Source organism: Microtus ochrogaster, chromosome 8 (assembly GCF_000317375.1).
Source record: "Microtus ochrogaster isolate Prairie Vole_2 chromosome 8, MicOch1.0, whole genome shotgun sequence".
NCBI classification, from domain to species: Eukaryota; Metazoa; Chordata; class Mammalia; order Rodentia; family Cricetidae; genus Microtus; species Microtus ochrogaster.
The window spans coordinates 36975876-36995172 of record NC_022015.1 but is presented as its reverse complement, the minus strand read 5'-3'; the positions used below and the strand labels follow the sequence as shown (position 1 = coordinate 36995172).

The 19297-nt window shown below is 53.7% G+C and overlaps 1 protein-coding gene across 2 annotated transcripts in view; it reads right to left on the bottom strand.

Annotated features, from left to right (window-relative positions):
* The window catches only part of Shank2 (SH3 and multiple ankyrin repeat domains 2), a 445228-nt gene that overhangs the window by 5079 nt on the left and 420852 nt on the right, over nucleotides 1-19297 (bottom strand). For both annotated transcript variants that reach the window (XM_005351593.3, XM_005351595.2), the window contains 4 exons: nucleotides 13835-13965; nucleotides 12086-12197; nucleotides 11247-11267; nucleotides 7500-9903 (listed from right to left, as the gene is read on the bottom strand). In XM_005351593.3, coding sequence (XP_005351650.1) covers nucleotides 7500-9903; nucleotides 11247-11267; nucleotides 12086-12197; nucleotides 13835-13965 — 2668 coding nt within the window. The remainder of the gene's footprint in view (nucleotides 1-7499; nucleotides 9904-11246; nucleotides 11268-12085; nucleotides 12198-13834; nucleotides 13966-19297) is intronic.

Sequence of the window (19297 nt, the reverse complement as noted above, 5' to 3'; positions counted from 1 at the left end):
TCCCTGGAGGGCACTCTGCCCATCCCTTTCCCTTGGGTGCTGTTCCCTCTCTGTCCCGGGGAACACCCTTAATAGGTTAGGAGTGACTACCTCAAATACGGGATATTACAAGGGTAGAAAGTAGGTGTGGGTTCCGTGGGCCAGGACTCTGATGTGGATGTGTGGATTGATGCCGGGGATCATCAGACCTGCAGTGACGGCTTCTGGGAAGTGTAGGTACATATGGAGCATGCCCCAGAGTGCTCTTTCCAGCAAAGTTTGCTCACACAGCCTGGTTACTGGTTATACTCATGGGCAGGTCATTTTGGCAGGCCTGAGGCAGCCCATGGAATGAGACCCTGAGTCCATCTGGGCCTTGCAGCTTTTAGGGAACCCCGAGGATTCAGCTCTAGGTCCTCATGGAGAGGTAGGCCAGGGACATGGTAAGGGTCTGTGGAACCCGCCCTGTCCCCCTCCGATTCTCAGGTTGTAGGTGAGCCATTCCAGGTCCAGCCTGAACAAGCACTGCAGTTGCTTGGCTCTCTTTGCAATGTGTATGTGTGTGTGTGTGTAGGGGGGCTCGTTTCCAGCATGTGCCACCTCCCTATGCAGAAGTGGGGCTCCCTTAAGCAAGGACCTGAGGAAGGAGGGAGGCAGGCCAGTGTCCTACAGGAGCTCCTGAAAACCACCGAGGCAGGGAAGAGCTGGGAGGGACATGTGTAGTTCTCTGTCCAGCACTGGCCTGCCCCTTGGTTGGGGGTCAATGTGGTTGGCATGCTAGTCCCCCAAGAGCCAGCAGATGCCTGGGCATTGCTCAGCACTCTGGGCTGCGCTGGCTTTGGACAGGATGGACTCTGCAGCAGTTGCTGCTGGGAAACAGGGGTAGGAGCGGGGACAGTGGCACACAGGGGAACACTCAGCAGGCTGCACTTACTTCTGCTCAGCATGACCCTCTTCTGCACACAGCACCATGGGAGCAAACAGAAACGACACAGGGAGTGGTTGAGACGACCTGCAGAACTGACTGGGAAGTGAGAGGCAGCAGCCTCCTCATGGGGGAAAATAAGATGGGTTGGACCCTGGCTGAATGCTCCACCTCTGAACCCTCCTGGCAGGCAGCCCAGTGGCTTAGACCTTGTGCTCACGTGAGCAAGGGAACCCATGCCTTTTCTGGCACGCAGAGAAGGAAGGCTTCCTGACCACGGCTCACAGCTATTTCCCTAACTCGGCTTTGGGCTTGGGAATGAGTCAATGTTCCCAGTGGACAAGGCCAACCTGCCTAGCCTAGGGCTTTCTCAAGTTTACAACACAACATGGCAGTTAGTGCAGCAGCTAACAGCAGGGATATAGTCCTGGCCACCGTTTGGGGCCTGAGGTGCCCCATCCAGCACAGCGACTGCTGAGTAGAGTTGGACTAGCAATGATGGCTAGCTTGCCGGCCCGCTCTGAGCCTTCTGGGTAGCCTGCCTCCTTCCTGGTGAATCACTCTGTCTTGACTCACTGGGTCCTCCCGCGTGCGCGCAGATCATTATGTTGCTAGGCAACGGCTGGGCTGCTGGGCGGCATACACAGAAGTCTGTTACCCTGATTTAGAATAGATACACACTCACAAACACCCGCCTCTGGGAGGATCATCTCTCGCCTGCTTTTAAAATCAAATTCATTTTTTTAAAAATGTGAGAATTAAAAAAACAAAACAAATCCAGCTGCTGGCGGACACGCGTCACCTGTCTTCCCTGGCGGGAACTGATGAGCTGGGAGGCAAATGGGCAACAACATTTACACTGTGGTTACTGATTCAGTTGGGACTGAGCAGCAGTGTGGCCAGCACCAGTGTTAGGGTTTAGAACCCTTTGGACATGGACCCTCAGCCGCAGGCTCGCCTCTGTAAGAACCGTTTACTCCTAAACCACTTGTCTCCTTTCCTTTCTTTCCTCCTTCTGCATTTCCCATCTTTTGGTGACTTGAAATAAGAGTCTCACTGTTGACCCAGGTTGATTTAGAACTTGTAGCAACCCCCCTGCCGCAGCCTCCCTAGTACTGGTATCAGAAGTGTATAGAACCATGTCAGGCAGCAGACTGCTTTCTCGTGAAGCTGCTCTGCCTTTCTAGGCTCCTACAAATGGGTCGCGGGGCTTGCACTGTAGGAGCGGCACCCTGGTCTCTCCCTGGGACTGTTCTAGTGTTTGCTCAAGTTTCAGAAGATGGGACCCCTCAGCACCCCTCATCCTGGACCCGGCTCTCTCCAGGTCTTAGGGTATGGTCCAGAACTGGCGTACAATGGTAACAGCAGAAGGACCGGCTGTGGCCACCGTGCTAGCTTCCTGCCAAGGAAGCTGCCTCGGTCTCCACATCGCTCTCAGCGTTCCCACTTCGCTCACAAGTTGCTAGGTTAGAAAGGTGCCTACTTCCAGGAGAAACTGTCTACCTGTGACAGACTCTTGTCAAAGGAGGGATGAGATCAAGAGAGAACACCCGAGGGGACTGGCGAGATGGCTCGGTGGTTTAGAGCCCTGGCTGCTCTTATAGAGGAGGACCCAGGTTCAATTCCCAGCCAATCCATTCCCCCTCTCCCCCGCCCCCGCCCCCCCACGGTTCAACCATCAGTCATTCTAGTTCCAGAGGACCCAATGCCCTCTTCTGGACTCCACTATGTGTACATGGTGCACATGCACACAAGCAGACAAAACAACTGTTACACATAAAAATAGACAAGTACTTTCTAGAAAGGAGACCTGCTATTCAATGGTCAAGGGAAGGAACTGTCAGAGGCGTCACCTCAGCATGTAGACTGTGGCAGAGAGTGCCAGGCAGTCCCCGCAGCAGCATACCCTCTAGTTTCAGTTGGTGATGGAGGCACCTAAGCTGCCTGACAGTGTAGAGAGCTTGAGATGCCATGAAACAGGAGCCTGAGCTCTGGGGCCAGCTAGGCACGGCAGTTTCATCCATAAAGATCAGTTTCAGAACCGAGAGGCTGGATCATACAGGCGAGCAAGCTGAGAGCCAGGGGACACTGCCAGAGGCAGGAGATGCTGCAGTTCAGGGACCTAGGAGTCTAGGACAGCAGGGGTTGAGTGAAGCCCCGTAGGCTCCCGAACACTGCCTTCCCAAGGATCTTGGGGACCCGGACTTCCTTAGTACCATTGTTTTCCTCCCAAGCCCCTGTGTGCTTCAGCAAGATGGAGGCCAAAGTGCTGGCCAGAAGTGTGACCACACCCTCAGAAGGAGCTGTGGGGATCCCTCCAGCACTCACTACCCTGAGATCTAGGGAGGGTGAACACAAGCCGAGTCTGTCCACGGATGCTGGAAGAGAACAGGGTTTATCCTGCTTTCTAACGACAGTTAGCTCTGCAGAGCCAAGGGAGGATGCTCCTATGTCCCAGGTCACAGCCAGTTTGGCCTGGGTCTGTGCTTACAGGCGGGCAGCCTGGTCTAGTTCTTCATCTCCAAGACACCTCTCCTCTTCAGCATGTGTATTTCAGGTCACTCAAAAGCATCCTCCCCATGTCCACAGGCAGGCAGCCTCGGGGATTTCAAAGACACCGGAGTCCAGTTCTGGTAAGCCCTGGTCAGTCTCTGCATAGTTTCTACCCCTTGGATCCAGTCCTGTGTCGTCGCAGCCTCTCACTCCTTGCCTCATGGCTGGGCTCGGACTTGCCTGCAGGAGGAGTCCCTGCCAGCCCAGCTTCACACTGTCCACCCGCTGTGTTCAGGGTGCTGTGCTTCCGGTTTCTGTACAGCGGGCTCCTTCTTGTATTTTAAGTCATTGGAAATCACTTCCTCGGAGATCCGGCTCCTTTCCGCACGGGGCGCTCTATCTTGACGGAGTATCCTTTTCCCTCTGGGGCACTTACAACATTGACGTCCGGTCTCACTTTGTATTTGCCATTTCTAACCTCAAGAACTTGGCACTCCCCCAAAAGGGGCAAAGGCTGCGCTTCTCAATGGCACCACATGGTGCCTGGTACCTTGGGCCATCAACAGAGGCTGGTGGGGGTGAATGACGATGACCACCCTTGCCAATTGTGGAGGGCCATGGTGTCCTCTGTGGTGATGTCCTCTTGTCTCTTTCTTGGGCTGGGTACTGGGCTACAGACAGTGGCTGCTAGTGGCTTATTGAACTCCCTATCATGGCTGGGCACTGGTCTCACGCTGCTTTAACCAGGACAACTAAGTGCTCTGCCTAGATCCACAAAGCAACAAGAATGTCACTCGGGCCTGCCACCTCCACTGTGGGCAGATACATCAGCAGATACATTAGACAGGAGGCCTCTGAAAGTCAGAAGCTCTGTCTAGCTAAGGGACATCCCAGGGTCTCCCATGATGCCTTTATGTATCTATCCTACAGGGGCTGAGGCAGACACCACACAGCCATGTCCTCTGAGTTCTAGGCTCTTGGGGAGGGCAGAGCTGCTGAGCAGTAGGCTCCATATTGGAGCACAGCCAGTACAGGAGGAGCCTGTGAACAGTGGGGAAAGACAGTGATTTTAGATCCATCAGCTTCCTTCCTTCGTTCTGGTCTGACTCGAACTATGAGATTGCTTCAGGATCAGGCCTGTGGCTACAACTGCCCCACGGCTTCGCTCCATGGATTTTTCAGGTAGGCCCAGGAGGTGTTTCTGATAAAGAAAATCCCCTTTCAACATATTTGTAATTAATTTTGTAATTCCACATTGCCCTGATTTGGGGGTCGGGCTAGAAACCTTGACTATACTAAAGTTAGATCCCTTACACCCAAGGAAGCCAGTGCTAGGCCATCTAACGTTCGCTCCTCCCTGGACCCTGTCCTGGCGCTGGCATAAGTTGAGTTTCTCAGTGCTCATAAGAGACTCCAGCAGGGAAAGGAACACTATTTCAAAGGTGAAATGAATTCAGCAAAACTCCTCTCACATGGTGGAACCACTGAGGAACAGAGCTGGCTCTTCTTTGGTGAACAAAGTCACCATTGAGGAAACAGGGTCTCTCTGCTTTAGCGTGTGTCACTTCAGACGACATGGCCAGTTTTTACTTTCCCTCAAACCCTCATTTCTTTTTTCCTCAGTAATAATTCCCTCCATTGGATTTTGAACCTCATTTTGCTCAGGATAACTCAGGACTCTCTCTCTCTCGTTTTGTTTTTGAGACAGGGTTTCTTTGTGTAACACCAGCTGTCCTGGAACTAGCTTTGTAGACCAGGCTGGCCTTGTATTCACAGAAATCCGCCTGCCTCTGCCTCCCAAGTGCTGGGATTAAAGGTGTGTGCCACCACCACCTGGCTCAGAACTCCCAACTTTTATAAGTATTTACAAGTGGTGGCTAGATGCCTACGTTGAGTGAACCACCGGTTGTCATCCTGGTCTCGACAGTGAAGGCAACAGAGTTGTTTGAGCAATGTGAGCAGGTGGCCAATGCACCTGAGACAAGAGGCAGAATGGACCTCTAACTGCCACATGGGATGCATTGGTGGGTCTGTGAACTACTTGTGGTCCTGTGTCTTGCTGTTGCAGCTGATATCCCAGCGCCCTGTGTGTGTGCCCAACCTGGTGCAGTCCTTAGATCTGAAAAGGAGGGTTGGAGGTATGTGTTTCTTCTATTGCTTGAGGTCAGCCACTGTCATCTCTCCCCTCAGCAGCAGGAGAGTTCCAGGTCCAACAGATGCTCCTGTCTTCTTGGGAGCTCAGTCTTACAGATGGTCTTCAGTGGCCCTGTCTCTGGAGTCAATCCCCATTGTCATCTTAGGAGTAGTAACTTCCCACAGAGTCCCCTTGACTGTGCTTCACGGCTCTTATGTGGAACCCATGTGACAGAATGCCTGGTGTTTGAAGGTGTTGGCTAAAGTCCTTGCTGTGAGAAGCTTGGGTTATGAACAAATTGTCTGGGTGGTGGCAGTGCTGTCCACTGGGACTGTGCTGGTGATGGTCTCTCTGAGCTTACCCTGACCTGGCAACCAGGAATCCCAGCACCCAGTGGAGTGTAAGACTCCCTCCACTTGGAGCCACCAGAGATTGTCTAAGCAGGAAAACAAAGGACAGGGGATCACCTGCGGCCATTCAGAATGACCCCGTGAATGAGGCCAGTAGACAAGCTCGGCAATCCTGACATGGGATCCCCCTCGCCAGTGAGCTCTGCAGTCCTGAACTCAGTTCCCTCTCAGCTTCTCTTCTGCTGAAGATGGCTGTAACAGGGGGGCATGAGAGGCTGCGAGTCTGTCCCAAGTCAGCTCCCTGCTTAGCCTCTCTGAAGAACGGACTTACTGCCTAGGACCCTGCTGCCCAGATGTCATAAACACCACCCCGGGGCTTGCAAACGTTTCACAAGGGGATGGACAACAAGGGGTTGCGCGGCACGGTCAAAGGGCGAAACACGCATATTTTAGAGACGTCAGAATATAACTTGCAGTTGTGTATGTAGTTACATCCACCAGAAGTGAGGGGTTTCTGCAGATGTCTCCTAGCTAGCAGGGAGCCAAGGGAGCATGCTTTTGCACACCACCTGTAGCGGGTGTCCTGGCAACGGGCGGCGGCATCCACACACTTCTTTACATCGACCAATCAGTATTTCTCAGAGGAGTAAAGCAGGCATCCAAGTCATTCACTTACAAAGACACAGAAAGGTAAGAGAGAGAACCGTGGCTCACAGCCCAAACCTCAAGACTCAAATGCAGTGTGATGTTCCTGATTAATGGGCTTGGTTGTTTGAATCAGACGCCTGCCCAGCGGGAGAATAAGGAATGACTTCATTAGTCAAAACTATGAAACCCGAGCTCAGCCATCAGTCGGAGCAGCTGAGAAGCACAAGGATGCGAACAACATCATGCATGTACACGCACGGAAACAAAAACAAGAGAGCCATGGAGAGGGTGGAGTTTTCAGGGCTGCTGGGTACTATCCCAAAGCTTCATATAGTCAAGGGGTTGTTCTAGAACCTTCTGGTTGGGTGTAGAAAGAATGAGTTTATTCTACTCCCATCCCAGTGAAGGTAGCCTGTTAAACCCTACACGATGCTGAAAATGGCCCATTGGGCCCAACTGGCAATGATCCCTTTGGGATGTCACACCCTGGGTAGGGTGATGCAGCCATGCAGCAGGTGTTCAACCTCAGCAAATGACCCAGCTCTTCCCCCAATACAGTCCTCAAACTAGTGATTGAGGGAGAGGGAATGACAGACGCATGTTTGGACACTGGCTACACCACCCACCCTCTGGCCACCTCTGGTCACCAGAGGGTTTTAATGAATCTCTGCCTGCCTTCAAGATGGTCCCAGCAAAAGGCTGGAAGGAACGAAACAGAGACCTGAGCTTCCTTTTGGAAGCGACCATGGGCCTGGCCCAGTGCAATCTGGCGTCTTTATGTGTCTGTGTGTCATAGGCACGGTCTTGGCTCTGCTGTAGTCCGGTGACAGGATGGTGACAGGAAGGTTACAGCCTAATAGGTGTGGCAGAGACCACAAAGATCCCCTCTTCTCGATTGCATTGGTGGCTCTCCAGTGGTTTTGCTTGGCCAGTGCTGGACCACACATGCCCAAGCTGACTGTGAACTTACCTTGGAGCGAGGTTGGCTGACTTGGCTCCCACGGGCAGTTCCAGCCCTTCCCCGGGCTTGATGGATTTCCCCCTGTTCATCTGCTGCAGAATGGAGTTTAGCTCACTGATGACATTTGCCTTTGGGCCTGAGAGAATTGGGCTTTTGACCTCTGTGACATCACCCCACAACTTGGAGGTCCTTGGCTGGATGACTTTCGCCATACTGGCCTGGGCACTGCCCGGTGGGGGTGGGGGTGCGGGTGGGGGGATCACGAAGCCATCTGTGTCCTCTTCTGGGAGCGTGTCTTGGTAAAGTGCGTTGCTTTTGTGCACAATGGGCTTCATTTTTGGCTTTGGAGGTACTGGGGGTTTATCAACCACAAAGGCTTGCCCGTCTGCATAGACTGTACAGGTATCCATGCTCTCCCCGCCCTCTGAGGACAGCGTGGAGATACTGGACACTGTGGAGATGGTGCTGGTTGTCTCAAGATGGTGGTCGCTGCTACTCCGGCTGTCCACCTCCTCGATCCCGGAGTCGGTGACGGCGTCAAAGCTTTCGGGTGGTGGCAGGAATGAGGAGGGCAGACAGTTTGAAATGCCCGTTGGCTTCTTACTGTCTGTAGAGTTGGCTGGCTGCCTGGAGTTCAATGAAGGGGGCTGAGGGGTGTCATTTTTCTTCTGCTTGACCAAGTCAGCAAGAGCGGGAACTGAAGCTGCCCGGTCATCAGGAATATCAAAACTATTTGCAAATTCCAGGGGAGGAGGCAACGGTTCTGTGAAAAGGAAGTCCTCATCCAAGTCCACGGACGCCAGAGGGGGAGGGGGGATGCGGAATGGCAGAATCACTGCCTCTTCCACGGAGCCCGCTGCCACAATGGTCCTGCCGGGCGCAGCGGCGGGCTCCGGGGCAGCGGAGATCTGTAAAGCACCTTCGGTTTTGGGAACGCCTTCTGGCACTGTGGAGGGTGAGTGGTCTGGCTTTATATCCACATCCTCTCTGTCCTCCTCTTCCTCCAGGGGTGGCCCTGCTGTGGGGACGTCCACCGTGTGCACCATCAGCAGGCCGGCTGACTTCTGCTGGGCCGTATCCACGATGTTGATCAGCATGTTCTTCTTATCGTCACTCCTCCGGTCCTTGCTCAGGTCTGTCTCGTACTTGTTCTCTGTCTCTTGCCGTCGCAGGGGACCCCGGGTGTTCTGCCTGGTGACCGGAGGAAAGCCGGACTCCACACTGGGCCGCATTTTGGTATCGATGTAGAGAGGCTTGTTGAGGTCAGCCTTGGGGGCCTCCCCCTTGTGCCCCTGCTGAGACTCCTGCATGGCTCGATCCCTGGCAGAGAGTGCCAGGGCCAGTGGGGAGCTGGGGTCGAGCAGCCGCCCTGTGAGAGGGTGCACGTAATTCTCAGGGCTGGCTGGGCTGCCACTCTTGAGAGGAGCTGCTAGGCCACTCTCAGGCCCCTTGGCTTTGGATGTGGAACTCAGGGGTCCCCCGGTCTCCCCCGGAGTACCAGCCTCACCACCACCTAGGAAGTGGTTCTCCAGCTCCCTGGGTGCTGTCCCAGGGGTAGGCGATAGTGGCTGTTCCGTTCCATCCTCATCACCAAACCCACCCTCCTCAGGGAAGTTGGAGGGCCGTATCCGGGGAGCAGGTGGCCCCAGACCCACATCCTCATCTCCCAGGTCTGTGGAGAGGAAGGCCGGGGAATTCCTCCTGGCTTCTAGACGCTTCTCCCGGTCACGTACAGCCCCGGCAATGGCGGCAGCGAAGGGACTGCTGACAGTGAGGCTGTCGTCTGGCCTCAGCTGGCCAGGCTCGGTGGCCTGGGGGTCGATCTCCATGCTGCTGCCCTGGCTGCTCTTGCCGCTGCTGCTGGTGGAGGGTTCCTTGACGATGATGGTTGGGATGGGGATGGAGCATGTCTTCTCAGGGCTGTCCTCCACGTTGGACTGCTTCACCAGCATGCCCTTCCGCCTGGCTGGCTTGGCAGGGACGTAGACGGCCTTGCTGGCTATCTTCCCCACCTCTGAGTATGGGTTCTCAGGCATCTGTCCCCGCTTGGTGCGGAAGGTGGCCTGTGGGGCGGGGCTGCGGCTGTAGACATCTTCAGAGTCCAGGGAGAATCGGTCCAGCTCTCTCCTGTAGAACATCCCCTTTTCCCGCATCATGGTGGCCACAGTATCAGACCTGGTCGCTGGCGGCACCTTGGCGATGGGGTTCTGATTGAATGCAGGCTTAATTGTCCCATAGACTCTTGGAGTCGGGGACTTGGGGCAGTTGTACGTGGTGGGGGAAGGTGGAGGGGGAGACGGGGGCACAGACTGCGGCGGAGGGGGTATGTCCTCAGAAGTGTCCGGCATAGACAGGCTTCGGGTGAACTTCAACATCGGGGGAGCCAGAAACTGCCGCTCTTCCTCTGTTATCCCTGTAAGCAGAGAACATGTTTTTAAGTCCGGCAATCTCAAAGCCCAATGAAGGCCCCAGGACTGTGTAACACACTGTGTCTTCACACATCACAGACTCAGACAGTAGACAGTTGTTAGACAGCACAGCACAGCCAGGACGCTGGGGTTAGTTACACACCCTCTAGGAGCCGGAACCAAAAAGAGAGGTGTTTGGTGTGGTGAACACATCTAGGGATTTGCTTTTCTGGGGGCACACTGTGGAGTCTGGGGTGAGGCTGTGTGTACCCTCAGGTCGAGCTCTGGCCATGTGAACCCAAAGATGTGGCTGCGTGTGTGTACATAGAGGTGCTGGTGCAGGAGGCATCTGTCTCTCTCAGGCCTGGTGAGGGCTCCCACGGGACTGAGACTCTTATCCGACTCTGAGAGGCCATGCGAGTGGTATAAAGGTCAGGGCTGCTGGCCCTCTTGCCCAGTTACCAGGCAGATCTGCCACTCGTCTAGAACAGCCCACTACCTAGTGGCGGCCCATGTTTGCTACTAAAAGGTGCTACTGTTCTTGTGTGGTCTTCTCCAAGGGGACAATGACCAGTTTTGTCACCTGATTCCTCTGGGCCACACAGAGGGCTTTGTGTACGTTGAACTCCTCAGCCCTCAGCAGGTGGCTGGCACAAAAGAAAGGCCATTCTGGCAAGGGCTGTCCCTGTGAGGGGAGGGAGTCTTGGTTCTCCACTTGGTCTTGGCCCACAGTAGCTACAGGATGCTGATCCATCAGCATGCTAGCTGCCCAGCTCCACAGAAGCACTGCAGTGGGCCTGTAGGACCTTTGGAGAGTTGTGGTTGGCTGTCATGGAAAAGCAGAACCGTGTTCTGAGGCCTGACTGGTGAAAGTGTGTGAACGTGACCATGAGCAGGAATGTGGCTGAAGCCACGGCACAGCCTGGGTTTGCTCTGGGAGTATTAGCTGGGGTGACAGTAGGCTCCAGCACGGCCTAAAACACAGAGACAGAAGCAGCACACACAGCGGTAGACGCCAAGGATGGGTTCTCACACAGGGGCATGCAGGTTTTCAGAGGCAACAAAATGAATTACTTGAAATTAAAAAAAAAAAATTCCCAGGACAAACTACAGTCACTTATTCCATGAGAACTTCCATTTGATAAGGGTATTCCAAATTGAACATACTCCTGTGGGAGGCTAATTTGCCATCTCAGAGGTCTGTTGCTGAAGGAGATCTCTGTGAACCATATACTGTGAGTTGTCACCTAAAGGTGACATTCCCAAGGAGTAATAATTTAAGAATACCCCTTATAAAGTAAACCAGGATACATTCAAGTTACAGATTCCAAACTGGGGGTTCACTGACCTGATAGAAAGATTCTGCTGTCTGACAGGAGGAAATCAACTGTTATTAGCCAGAAAGATCCAGAAATACAACAAGGTGTGTGTACAGCTATGCCCGGCCCAGAGTATGCCAGGGGTGGGCGAGCCACCCGAGCTGCAGACGCCACCATGGTCATTATCACCTAGATGCTGCCTCCTGCCTCTTCCTCTGACTAAAACCAGACATGCCATGCCTCTGGCAGCATCGTCAGGAGGTGTTTCTGGAACACACAGAGCTTATGTTTCTGGCAGTGCCCTGGTGAGGCTGGAGGTTGCAAACCCCCTCTCTTTATGTGGCAAGGTTCCACTGTATCCAGCAGTAGCCTTGGCTTCCAGAAAGTTCACGTGGTACGGACCACACTGGAGTTTTTTCTGTCTCGAGGGGTCAGGTTTACCTTGCCCTGTCCGAGCCAGTGAGGGAAACGGGATGTTAGCGAGGAAGGCAAGCTGCTTTCTTACACAAAGCGGTTCATACCTGACCCAGCCACCCGGAGAAGTATGTCCCTTGAGCTCAGCCTATGAAACATTGACTGGAGGGGTCTGCCCGCTTGGCCCGCCCTCCATCCTGCTCCCCCAAGTGCTTAGATTAGAGAAAACACCGTTAAAGGAAGGTTTTATACCCCACCAAGTTCAAGGCGCTGCCTGGTAGGAGAGAGGCTGGGCACCTGCCCCCTGGTAGGCAGGCCTGGTGGGGAATGGTTAGGGTCTAGGTGCCAAGGCAACCAATGGGCCAGGAGTCAGGAGCCCAGAACTCCTGAGGAGCTGAGGGCTGCAATTGAAAGCTTAGGGGCAACGTCTTCGGGTGGGGGTCACACTTCTTACCTATCGATTTCTGCCTTCGCATCGTACCTCGAGGGAGGCCCAGAAATGGGCCTTTCGGGCTCCCAGGGACCGTGGGCGTCATTACAGCAATCCCTTGGCGCTCGTACATGGACTGCAAACAAGAGAACCAGGTGAGGTGCATCCATGGGAGCCCCCCACCCATACTGACAGGACCAGAAATGACAGAAAGCTCTGGGAGCAGTAGGCATCAATCACCATTGGCTTCCTCAGGCCACGCCCTCCCACACTCCATTTGGCTCCTGTGCATATGACACCAGCATGCCCAGCTCTAGGCAGCCACACTTTGCTGAGACAGCATCTACCAGGCCAGTCGGCAAAAAAGCTCAGGGCCAGGATGGCTGGCCCATGGGAAAAACAGTGTGGTAGGCAGTGGGGTCTGATCCAGGCCAAACCGTGGGTCCTCATGTCCTCATGACTTTGGTCAAATCCTCAGCTGGGATCCTGTTTCCTCTTCTAGCTACAATGGGTGTGGTCAGGTGACAGGGCCTGTGCAAATGAGTAGGATGCCTGACCTGTCACCCAGGAAGAACTATAAGTGACCCCGGAATGTGTCAGGAAGACTGCAGCGGGCTCTGTCCTTCCTGTGGCCTGCAGGTGGACTCTCAGAGAGCACCACTCTGCCTCCTCACAGCTGCTACACCTATGCTGTGTGTCCTGCCAGTCTGAGAGAGATCGCCAGTTATGCCCCACAGGCCTGGGAAGGACTTGGGAAAGTTCAGGCCCTAAGGTGCACTAGGAACATGTTTGGGGGAACTCTGACAGGCTCATCTGGGCTTCAGAGCCTGTACTCTAGAGCCTGAGGCTGGGGAGGTAGGATATTGGCCCCTGGGAGGCCAGAGGAACGTGTCCCAGGGGCTGTCAGGGTGGAGAGTGGCTAGGTTGAAGGATGGGGCGCCACCTATGGGACTTTGAGAGGGAAGAGGACTGAGGTGAACATTTGAACTTCAGTAATATCTATTTTATTGCATATAAAACTCTTACCAAATTCATGGCAACTGTGGGTGTTATTGTCTGAAAGGGCTGGATTAAACCAAGCTAATCTGAAAGTGAGTCAAAGAAAATACCCAGCTATGTGGTGGGACAGTCAGTGTCCATACCTAGCAATGGACGGTGATGGTGACTAGAAACCAGAGGGAGGCATCAAGGGGTATGAAGCCCTCACCTTTGCCCAGACTCAGCCCTGGCTCCTGAGGATCTTGTCACCTCTTTTCTGGGAGTGCCTTTTACTTGGGGTGGGCAGGCATAGCAGCAGCAGCTGCTGTGAGCTGGCATCCAGTGCTTCCCATGGACTCAATGACGTCCAGCACACCAAACAGCTTCCCTTCTAAGGATGCTGTCAACCCAGTTCAGAGCATGCGCTAAGCGTATGTACAGAGGACCAGTGTGTGGGGCTCTAGGTAGGCAACTGTCCGAGGAACACTTCCACAGCCTCTATGACTGTGGTCTCTTGATTGGGCATATGGAGGACACCCTCAAGGTCTGGGGCTCTGTGGATAAACCCAGGCCAAGATGGCATGCAGGAGTGGTGAGCTTTGCACTTTAGCCTGGTCACTGACTCACTGCAGATCTGTGTTGAACCAGAGTGCTTGCCCATGGAAATGGGCTTTGAACCTATGCAGAGAGGGTGTTGAAGGTCAGCTGCTGAATTGGCCTGCCCCATGCATGTTGAGCCCTCCGACTGCCCACCAGCCAGGCCAGCCCAAACCCTACCCAGTCCCACTGGCTCACGTTCACATCAGAGGCTGCTGGGAAGCACCGGCTAGTGGGCCGCTGCTTGATGGTCGCCACCCTCGATTCTATGGCCACATTCTCTGCAGTCCTGGAGGGCTTGGAGGCTGGCACTATCTCTTCGGGTTTATCTAGAAGACAAAGCAAGGGTGGGAGTGGCTTAGTCTCACGGCACTTTGGGGAGTTGGTAGGCTTAGCTAGGAGAATGCAGGCACGCAGCCACTGTGTCTGGAACAGCGGGCAGGCTGTGGCGTGGGGAGCAAGCATGCATCTCTCCCCACTCCACACATCCCACTAGGGCACCACCACACATCCCAGACCTCACCTGCCTGAGGTGTGTACACTGGACAAAGACAATGAGAGACCTCAGCACCTCAGCCTTCCCCTATAGAGACCACGATACCACCCAGGACCTGTGACTTGCCATCTTCAGATCCGACAAATGGGGTTTGTTATTGATGGTATCGTGTTAATTTTGGAATTACTATTATTATTTCGAGCCAGAGTCTCATTGTTTAGTTCAGACTGGCCTTGAACTTTTGTTTCTCCTATGCAAGTCTTCTGAGAGTTGAGACTACAGACCTGTGTCACCAGGTATGTGACACACACACACACACACACACACACACACACACACACAAATGTGGTCCTTTTCTTAACTAAACACAGTTTCCAAGGCAAGCAACCTGCACCAAGGCTGGGATGTTGACTGTGTTTAAGTAAGCCAGACATGATGGCAGAGACTCCAGACATCTGAGCCTGTGCTGCATAGGGAACTTTTGTATTCTCCCCATGCTAGAACATCCCCAGTTCTAGAAAACAAAAACCAAAGCTTAAGGAGTCCTGGAAAGTGAAAAAGACGTAAAAAAGAAAAAAAAACCAACTTGAAAATGAAAGCTCATTCTAGAATGACCCTGACAACTGAGGTCCCAAAACCAGGCACAAAGCTTTGTCTAGGTCACCAGAACACAGGGACCCCATTCCCTGAGACCCATAGTCAGTGGGCCCCAGCCTCCCAGAGGCACTTGAGGAAAAGGCCCCAGCTGTCCCAGGCTGTGTTTTCTGCAAGATGCCCTGGGCCAGGATGAAGTTGATGGGGAACCATGCTTGCGGGCACCTCCCATATTGGATCCTTTCTGAGGTACACGGAATGCTAGCTTCTAGATTATTTGTTGTACAAGCTGAGTCCTATAGGCAAGCTCTCCCATTCTGGGTCTGATATGACTGCCTGTTTAGTGAACACAGGGTGACAAAACTACCCAGTCATCCAGGGTGCTACTTGGCAATGGTGTGTTGGAGAAGCTGACCCTCTGGCTGAGTCCCCAGAGCCACGGTAGTGCTCAGTGTCCAGTGCAAAGTCACGTTTTCTAAGAAGGCAGGCCAGAACCAAAATCCCTTGAGGAGGACTCCAGAGGAAGTGGGTGTGCTGGGGTTGGGGGCAATGGAAGTATCCACCATAGCCCGACATCCTGAGAAGACCGCTAATTCCAGACCAGTATTGATTCTAGCAGTCCAGATGATGTCTGCAGTCCACATGTGGCCCATGCCAGGTCCTGCACAGCCTTGGAGCCTTTCCACATGTGTAAAGAGCTTAAAGAAGGACGAAGACTGTAGGAGACAGCAGGCCTGCAGATTCACAGTCTCAGGTGCTGTGTCTCTTCATAGCTGACTCTGATACCTGGGCCCACAGGCTTCTCTGGTCATGGGCCTCTGCCCCTCAGGGATTGGTCAGGCAACTGCTTGGCTCCTGTCTCCACTGGCAGTGAGGACATTTGCAGCTCCAACCACCCATGTGCTCCGGCCCGAGTCACGAAGCCCTCATCTTAAATCAAAGCGTCACCCTCACTCCCCTGGGGCCTGCCCATTCCTGCTGGAGTGTCTGTCACCTGTGGTTGTGTCTGCTTACCACCTTGCACACCGGCAGACTGCTTTCCACCACGTGCTATAGGCCATGTCCGCCTGACTCTCTGCTGTCTTCCTCCAGGACTCCAGGTTGGCTTTTATGGCCAGGACAGAACTCATTTCTGTGTAGTCCCCACGGCCCACCTGCCAGCTGGGCGGATACTTGTGTGGCCGGCTTTGGTGAGCTAACCAGGACACACTGGCCTGTCTTGATCTGCACTCCCACACTATATGCCAGATCCCTCAGTATGGGTCATTTGGCTTAGCTTTAGCGGAGGTGAATCCCACAGTCTGTTCTTTCAAGGATCTCCCTAGCACTGTAGAGCCATGTCCCACCACTGCAGTGGGTGCTGGCAGGGAACACTGACCTCACTCTAGAAGTCACCTCCTCTCCTTTGGGGTGTTTGTGCTGAACCTGCTCCTGCTGTCCACAGAGGTTGAGCCTGGGGGACACAGCATCCTGAGCCTGGAACGTGGGGCACACGGAGGCCACTGAGTTACAAGAGGAGTGACTCTTGGTGTTTGATGTGGAGCGCTCTGGACACCTGCAAGAATCCAGCCACCCCCAGCCTGCGCATAAACCTCCAAAAGCGAAGGTCCTCTCCTGGCTGGCTCACCCTGTGAGCGCTTGCCTAGGACTACCAAGCAGAGGTGTGGGTGAGATTCAGAAAGCTCCTGGTTTTCCTGCCCAAAAGATCTGGCCTTAGTGGAACTCAATAGCTGGTGGTAGCAGCTGGGCAAGGGAACATTGTGGGCCTCAAGAACCCTTGGAACATCAGATGCAAGATGCACATGGCCACAGTACTGCTAGTAAGGTCCTGGGTACAGACTCAGTAAGGGGAGGTAGTTGACCAGCGTCTGCCATGTAGGGTCTGGGTACATGGAGGGCACAGGACATGAAAGGAACACACTCGTGCTGAAAAGTCTTGGAGTCACAAATAATCTTCCTGGCAGGGGGCGGCAGTGTGTGAGTTCACTGGTGGCACGTGGGGTCTCTTGTCTGACACATGAATGCCTGTGGCATCTCCACATGCCAAGCAGGAGTGGGCTGTGCAGGTCCTCAAATGAGTGTCTCCCGTGATGGTCCTGACCCTGTGGGGCTTTGAGGCTTCATCCTGGTTCACACAGCTGTAGCAAGAGCTGTCTTTCACTGGGAACACAGTTGGAGGGCGCTCCTGTAGGGGTCACCGGAGTCATCCGCCTCACTTAGCTGACTGGGCAGACTTGTGGAGTCAGTAACATGACAGTGCTGGTGTGGTTGTGTCTTGGGGTACACCCCCGGGAACCTTGAATGTTGGCCTGGTCTCGAGCTCTGTCTCTCCCATCAGCCTTAGGAACTGCTTTATGAACTTCTCCGACCCCAATCTTCTAGCATTAGTGCCATTGGTGTGAGTCAGGTGACAGACAGGTTTTCATCTTGTTCCTAAGATTTCCTGACCAACGAGAACTACAGACTTGACCACACGGGTTCTATCTTTGAGATCTTATTGACAGGAACTAAAGGTGGCTGGCTCCTGAGGACACGGCTTAATTTCCAAAGCCCAGAACTGGAGTTGTATAGATGGCTGAGGAGGCTAGGCCCTTGCAGGGCCAACATGAGGTCTTGGTGACTGGATAATACACATGAAAGTCATCATGGTATGCAAAACAGTTCGGCTGTGAGCTGAGTTCTCAATCTCAAAGCAAGGTTGGGGTCTCTCACAAGGCAGGTATGTCACCCACAGTCTGTAAGTTGTAGACTTCCAGGAACCAGAGAGAGAGAGGTAACTAATTTGTCAGGCTCCCTGAGGAGCCTATAGCCACATTTCTAACAATACCTGCCTGCCCTGTGCATCATGGTATCTCCCAGCCTGTGGGTTTATCTCGGCCACAGGCAGCCCCAAAAGTTGCAGGAGGAAGCACTGGAGGGCATTCTAGTATCCTCAACTTGGGGCACCTGCTGCTTTTCATGTGACAGTTGACCAGATGTCATGACTCTGTGGAAAGAAGTCTTAACATACTGGGGTGGGAAAACAACCCAAGGCCAAAGGCAAAGCAAGAGCTGGAAGTCCCAGGCACATCTGATGCCCAGGCAGCCAACAGAAGACCTGCTGAGGTCTTCTGTCCCCTGGCCACAAGTGAGGTGATGATGCAGTCAGAGCCCAGAACTCAATCCCTGGTCAGGGCAGTGACCCAGTTGTCTCTCATGTACAACATAGGATCTTTGTGGAAGACCAAGAGCAGGTGTTCCAGAAGCATCCATGAAGCCAGCAGTGAGATTCATGGGTACTCAAAGCAGCTGAGATAACTGGGATTTGTCTGTTCCCAATCACCATGCTCTCTTTTTGGTGTCTCAGAGCCAGTGGCCTCTGCTTCCTCTGCAAGGGCAATGTCGCTGTACCCATTTTAAGGTGAGCTAGCACAGGACAGGCTTCCTCAGCCGCACTGCTATCAGAAGAAAAACCAAAACATGACACCATCACCCGGGCCACCAGCGGGCTGCCTTCTGTCTGCTCTCCTAGGCAGTGAAGCGTGGGTATGCGGTTTGGGCCCCATGGACTTGTGGACTCCAAGTCTTGGAAGGTCTGTGGCTTAGTCAGAGGTGACAAGCAAGGTTGGAGGTCATGGTCACACAACCTGTCCCACCACTCACTCTGCCCAGTCTCTACTCTTACCTCAGTTACCCTAGGTTGTTGTGTCTGTGGTGGTTGGACACAGCAATTTTTCCCACCACAGGCTCTAGGGCAAAGGGCTCAGTGAAAACCCAGGGTCTCTAAGCTGATGTGGCCGGTTGGGTGGAGCCAGGGTTGAGGCTGCCTCACTCTATTTGAGAAAGGTCTCATGTAGCTAAGGCCGGCCTGGAACCTAAAATTTTTCTGCCTCTCAGGTCCTTAGTGCTGGGATTACAGGCATGCACTTTGAACTTTCAGCAACCTCCTGGGACCATAAACAACAGATTAAAAGGATGAAGGCTTGTCCTCTCCCTGTTCTGAGGCTGGACATCCATGGTTAGGGTTAGCAGGAGAGAAATCCTGCCCCTGGAGGTTCCAGTACTGCAACATTCGATAGCTGCCTTCTTTCTTCATAGGGCCACCAGTCAATGGTTACTCTATAGCACACCTAACCTGCTGTGACCTTGTCTTGGCTGCATCAGCAAGACCTCCTTTTTAAGTGTGGCCTCGTTTGTGGTCTTTGTGTGGACAAGGATTTGCAGGGACTGGAGCTACTCTTCAGCTCAGGGTAGCTGGGGAGGCCAGGTTCTTCTTTCAATCTATATAGCCTGCCTGGAGTGTACTCTCATCCAGGTAAGCAGGTCCTCCCAGACAGCCTGGACAGGCATCAAGAGCGACTGAGCCATTGCTGAGTACCCACCCCACTCAGGCATCATGGGCCCACGTGGCTCCAAGCTTTCATGGCAGGTTCTAGTCTACCAACCAAGTGGAAGCTGGCAGTGGCTGTGGGAGATGGGTATCCTCAGTCCCTTCTCCCTGGTTGGGCTGTGACCAGTGGTCCCTTTGGCATCTACCTGCCCCCACCTCCTGCTCCAGCCTCAGGTTGGGGCATTTCTTCTCAACTTTCTTT